Source organism: Mandrillus leucophaeus, unplaced genomic scaffold, assembly GCF_000951045.1.
Source record: "Mandrillus leucophaeus isolate KB7577 unplaced genomic scaffold, Mleu.le_1.0 Scaffold310, whole genome shotgun sequence".
NCBI classification, from domain to species: Eukaryota; Metazoa; Chordata; class Mammalia; order Primates; family Cercopithecidae; genus Mandrillus; species Mandrillus leucophaeus.
The window spans coordinates 1,623,653-1,629,675 of record NW_012103255.1 but is presented as its reverse complement, the minus strand read 5'-3'; the positions used below and the strand labels follow the sequence as shown (position 1 = coordinate 1,629,675).

Here is a 6,023-nt window from a genome sequence, read left to right as displayed (position 1 = left end):
CACTGCAACCTGCACCTCCCGGGTTCAAGTGATTCTCCTGCCCTAGCCTCCTGAGTAGCTGGGATTACAGGTGCCTGCCACTGCGCCCAGCTAATTTTTTTGTATTTTATAGTAGAGATGGGGTTTCACCATCTTGGCCAGACTGGTCTCGAACTGCTGACCTCATGATCCACCCACCTTGGCCTCTCAAAGTGCTCTGATTACAGGCATGAGCCACCGCACCAGCCCAAACTCCTGGCTTTAAACGATCCTCCTGCTTTGGCCTCCCAAGTGGTGGGATTACAGGCATGAGCCACCTTGCAAGGCCTGAAAATTCTTTGTAATGTAAGCTCTAAAGTAGTACATGAGTTTGGGTGTCTCATTTCACATCCATAATATAGCAAACAACATGAAATATGTACATCTCTTGAAGCTGTTGCTCACATCTTAATTGCTTTGGGTGGCTACCCACCAGTGGTCCAAGGTGGATGGAGGTTAGGGTTTTAAATTAGATCTCATAGTTGTAAACTAGAATTTTAAACCAGGATTCTGTCATCTCTTGTGTCCTGGTCCACTAGTTCTTATCCTTAGAACCCTCAAGTCCTGCTCTAGCTGTATTGTGACTCCTTTTTTGTCCACTTTGCACTCTGGTAGTTTGAGGAGCAGCAGGCTTTTGAGAAGAGCCGCAAGTTCCTTCGGCAGCTGGAGATTTGCTTTGCAGAGAACCCCTCACACCACCAGAAGATTATCAAGGTCCTCCAGGGCTGTGCAGACTGCCTTCCGCAGGAGATCACCGAGGTATTCTTTCCTGTCCTGCTTTCTTCCTATTGTCTTCTGGGCCTTAGGCCTTTCCCTTGTCTCTTTACCCAACCTACTCCATACCTTTTTGCCTCTGGAATGTCATGGGCTTCCTGGAGGAGATGAACAAGGCAAGGACTTTTTAGGCTTACCCAAAGCATAAAGCACTGGGGTAGGGAGGGATTGCTACCTGAAACCAGAGCCTGTCTAATCTTCACAGGCTCAGGAATGCCATGGATGTCCTGGAAGGGATGCTCAAGGAAGGAGGTTCTGGGACATGGGAGGGGCCTTACCTCCTTGCTCTGCTTGGGGTAGTGCCCTAGCTGGAGACCAGTAGGGCGGAGTGGAGAGTGGAATCATTAGGAGTCATATCTAATATTAGTACCCTTCCCCTGGCTGCACATGGTGGCTCACACCTGTAATCTAAACACTTTGGGAGGCTGAGGCAGGCAGATCACCTGAGGTTGGGAGTTGGAGACCAGCCTGAACAACATGGAGAAATCCCATTTCTACTGAAAATACAAAATTAGCTCGGCGTGGCGGCGCATGCCTGTAATCCCAGCTACGCAGGAGGCTGAAGCAGGAAAATCACTTGAACCTGGGAGGCGGAGGTTGTGGTGAGTAGAGATCGCACCGTTGCACTCCAGCCTGGGCAACATAAGCGAAACTCCATCTCAAAAAATCAATCAATCAAAATAAAATATTTGGAGCAGTAGCTGGGCAAAGGGGCACTCAGGAGGCTCGCGCCAGAAGATCATTACTTGAGCTCAGGAGTCTGAGGATATAGTGTACCACTACGGTCATGCCTGTGTAAATAGCCACTGCACTCCAACCTGAGCAAGATAATCTCTGTTATCTGTGAGACCTTGTCTCTCTCTTTTTTTATTTTTGAGATGGAGTCTCACTTTTGTCCAGCCGGGAGTGCAGTGGCACAATCTCAGCTCACTGAAACCTCTGCCTCCTGGGTTCAAGTAATTCTTGTGCCTCAGCTTCCCAAGTAACTGAGACTATAGGCCCCCGCCATAACATTCCACTAATTTTCGTATTTTTAGTAGAGATGGGGTTTCACCATGGTGGCTAGGCTAGTCTGGAATCCCTGACCTCAAGTGATTCCCGCCCTCGGCCTCCAAACTACTGGGATTATAGGTGTGAGCCACCACACCTGGCCTGTTTTTGTTGTTGTTGTTGTTTTGAGACAGGGTCTCACTATGTTGCCCAGGCTGATCTTGAACCCTTGGGCTCAAGTGATCCTCACACCTCAGACTCCCAAGTAGCTGGGTTTACAGGTATGTACCACTGCACCCAATTGAAACCCTGTCCCTTAAAAAAACAAAATTGTTGGCTGGGTGTGGTGGCTCATGCCTGTAATCCCAGCACTTTGGGAGGACGATGCAGGCAGATCACGAGGTCAGGAGATCAAGACCATCCTGGCTAACACGGTGAAACCCCATCTCTACTAAAAATACAAAAAATTAGCCGGGCGTGGTGGCAGGTGCCTGTAGTCCCAGCTACTCGGGAGGCTGAGGCAGGAGAATGGCGTGAACCTGGGAGGCAGAGCTTGCAGTGAGCTGAGATGGCGCCACTGCACTCCAGTGTGGGCAACAGAGCGAGACACTGTCTCAAAAAAAAAAAAAAAAAAAATTGTTGGAGCAGACATGCATGTGGGTTGACTTGGTGAGCATCAGGCAGGGTTTCTTCCTTTGGTGTGCCCCGAAGACATAGGCGGTCAGGACACCTTTGACCCAGAAGACCATCTCTGCAGGTCTGTGACAGCAAATCCTACAAGAGCAAGGAGCCCCATGAGGCCACCCAGAGCAGGACTGTCAGGACCACCAGAAAGGGAGAGATGCCTTTTTCAGGTGAGTGATCTGCCAACCCAGCCCTTCTGTTTCTCAGTCTCATTCTCCTGTACTCCAGACAGGAACCTCCATGAGCCTGGATAAATAGCCTTTACAGGGATGGATATACCACCTCTTTCACTGATGTACCCATAGGAAGCCCTTCTCCTGTTCAGGCTTTTTCTATCCTATGGCCTCACTCCTCTTGCAGAATTAAGAGTGCGTGGCTGGGGGCGGTGGCTCACGCCTGTAATCCCAGCACTTTGGGAGGCCGAGATGGGTGGATTACCTGAGGTCAGGAGTTCAAGACCAGCCTGGCCAACATGGTGAAACTCTGTCTCTACTAAAAATACAAAAAAAAAAAAAATTAGCTGGGCCTGGTGGTAGAAGCCTATAATCCCATCTACTCAGGAGGCTGAGGCAGGAGAATCCCTTGAACCCTGGAGGTGGTGGTTGCAGTCAGCTGAGATCACACCACTGTACTCCAGCCTGGGCAACAAGAGCAAAACTCCGTCTAAAAAAAAAAAGACTGCTACAAATTTCATGCGATTCAACATTGTCTTGTGTTTCTATTCCTAAAACTCTTCCCCCATCTCCAAATCTACTATAATCTACATCGTAAAGACTGGGCCATTCTCAGCTTTGGCAGTAGGACTTTGTATCTTTGCATAAGTGACATTATGCCCCCCACCTCCACCCAACTCTTATTATTTATAATTTTTGTAGTGATGGGATCTCACCATATTGCCCAGGCTAGTCTCAAACTCCTGGCCTCAAGCGATCCCACCACTTTGGCTTCCCAAAGTGCAGGCATTATAGGTGTGAGCCACCATGCCCGGCCCTCTTTTGTATTAGAATTTTTGCACAGTACCTGGCCACAGTGACCTATGGTAAATTCTCGTGCTTAGGTGCATCTTGATCCTGACAGTACCCTGAGATCCTTATTTTCCTCCTAAGCAGGATTGCCAGTGGGGGCCACTTTGCCGTCCCCTCGAGAAGTGACTCTTACAAAACAGCTCCTCCTGGATGGCCCACCACCTCATTCACCAGAGACTCCTCAATTTCCCCCCAAAACTGGAGCTGTACTGTACACTGTTAAGAGAAACCAGGTTGGGCCTGAGGCTCTCTCCTGCCCCAAGGCATCCCCCAGACTTCAGAAAGAGAGGGAGGGCCAAAAGGCAGTGGGTGAGTCAGAGGCTTTGATGCTGGTCTGGGATGCATCAGAAACTGAGCAATTGCCTGGTACCGTGGAACCCCATGCTTCCTTCCTGAGTCCTGTTTCCTCAAAGACCAGAGATGCAGGGAGAAGACATGTGTCCGGGAAACCAGACACTCAAGAGAGATGGCTGCCCTCAAGCAGAGGTAGGGTGAAGACAAGAGACAGGACATCCCCTGTCCATGAATCTCCATCAGGAATTGACACGTCAGAGACTTCTCCCAAAGCCCCTAGAGGGGGTTTGTCTAAAGACAGTGGAACACAGGGCAAAGGTCCAGAGGGAGAGCAGCAGCCAAAGGCCACAGAAGCTACAGTGTGTGCCAACAACAGCAAGGTCAGCTCCACTGGGGAAAAGGTTGTCCTGTGGACAAGGTAGGTAAGGGTGGATGACGTGTGTTTGGAAAAGAGCATAGACCACATCCATGTGGCTCCCTAGGCTTAATCATGATACCTGGGTTACAGGAAAGCTGACCGTGTGATCCTCACCATGTGCCAGGAGCAAGGGGCACAGCCACAGACCTTCAGCATCATCTCCCAGCAGCTGGGAAATAAGACACCTGCTGAGGTAAGTGGGAGTGGGGGTGGAGAAGACCCAGTAAAAAGAGGACAAGATGGCCAACAAAGAGATAGAAAGGCCAAAGGAGGAGCTTTCACATCCAAGACAGTAAGTGGTTTCTGTAAAGGTCTGATCTAAGGAAAGGCTTGACTCATCAGGGTGGTAGTGGTTCTAGGACAGGAGAAAGGACACTGCATTTTGTCCTTCCTGTGAAAGCCCCAGTTTCCATTCTAGCTTTTTCTTTTCTTTTCTTTTCTTTTTTTTGAGCTGGAGTCCTGCTCTGTCGCCCAGGCTGGAGTGCTGGCATGATCTCAGCTCACTGCAACCTCTGCCTCCTGGGTCCAAGCAATTCTCCTGCCTCAGCCTCCCGAATGGCTGGGATTACAGGCGCCCGCCACCCGACCAATTTTTGTATTTTTAGTAGAGACACGGTTTCACCATGTTGGCCAGGCTGGTCTCAAACTCCTGACCTCAAGTGATCCGCCTGCCTCGGCCTCCCAAAGTGCTGGGATTACAGGTGTGAGCCACCGTGCCGGCCATTCTAATTCTGTTTTTAGGAGGCATGTGACTTTGGACAAAACATTTAGCCTCTTGAGTTTCCTTAGCTATAATGACATAGCTCTCCCAACCTTGCTGTGTTGAATACATAAAAGATTTTGCAAATCAATATATAGTGCTTCATAAATGTTAACATGTTACTAAGGATCAGCGAATACAGCCCTTCTCCTTTCTTAGGTCTCCCACCGTTTTCGAGAACTCATGCAGCTCTTCCACACTGCCTGTGAAGCCAGCTCTGAGGATGAGGATGATGCAACCAGTACCAGCAATGCAGACCAGCTGTCTGACCGTGGGGACCTTCTGTCTGAAGAGGAGCTGGATGAATGAGACTCTGGGAATACTTGGGTATCATCTACACAGGACCAAACCCAGCAGGTGCCCTGTCATTAGGCAGGAGGGTAGTTGTACTCTGCTTGTACAGTCCTTGCGCCCAGTTTACAGACCGGGAGAGGAGCCCAGGACGAGGACAAAGGCTGGAGGATGGAGTAGGACCCAGGGGCTCTGCCATCCTAGGCACCATTCAAGGTCTTTTATGAAGACCTTACAGATCTCCTCTGTAAATAGCATCGAGTGAGAGTGGAGCTCAGCTCCTTTCTCTACTTTTTTTTGGTCTGATGGCACATATTTATTGTTCTGTGGTCTAATCACAGTGTTTCTAAATGTAAAAAGTGCATATGTTGGTGTAGCTAGTCCTGCGACATCGAGCTCCTCTGCACGAAGACACTGGGCTCCTGCATCCAGCTGTTTTTATTGCACACTAGCTCCTCTCTCCCACACTGGGAACTTTAGTCCACGAGGCTGTCACCACCCTGGTAGCACTGGGCCAGGCTTTGTAGCTCCTGCAGGAGCTCTGCTACGTCATCGTGCTCCACTCCAGCATCCATGAAGCTGGCCCAGCGCCGCAAGTCGAGTTTGGTGAGGTCTCTGGCCAAGGCTTCCAGGGTCTGGTGCAGGGACGAAGAGGAACACAGTGCCCCAAACACTGGGATGCTCTCCACTGCTGAGGAGGGAGAGGAAAGAGAGACCTGTAGATGGATGATGATTCTGCCCTGGGACTCTATCAAACTGATAAGGAAGT

The 6,023-nt window shown here is 49.9% G+C and overlaps 2 protein-coding genes across 2 annotated transcripts in view; one reads left to right on the top strand and one right to left on the bottom strand.

Annotated features, from left to right (window-relative positions):
* LOC105544869 (GON-4-like protein) overlaps window positions 1–5,748 on the top strand; it is a 40,591-nt gene extending 34,843 nt beyond the window's left edge. The window contains 5 exon segments of the mRNA XM_011987558.1: window positions 634–777; window positions 2,540–2,636; window positions 3,576–4,203; window positions 4,294–4,396; window positions 5,123–5,748. Coding sequence (XP_011842948.1) covers window positions 634–777; window positions 2,540–2,636; window positions 3,576–4,203; window positions 4,294–4,396; window positions 5,123–5,272 — 1,122 coding nt within the window. The 3' untranslated portion in view covers window positions 5,273–5,748.
* Window positions 5,057–6,023, bottom strand: part of MSTO1 (misato 1, mitochondrial distribution and morphology regulator) — an 8,153-nt gene continuing 7,186 nt past the window's right edge. Inside the window, exon 12 of the mRNA XM_011987550.1 lies at window positions 5,057–6,010. Within this exon, the coding sequence (XP_011842940.1) occupies window positions 5,731–6,010 (280 nt within the window). The 3' untranslated portion in view covers window positions 5,057–5,730. The remainder of the gene's footprint in view (window positions 6,011–6,023) is intronic.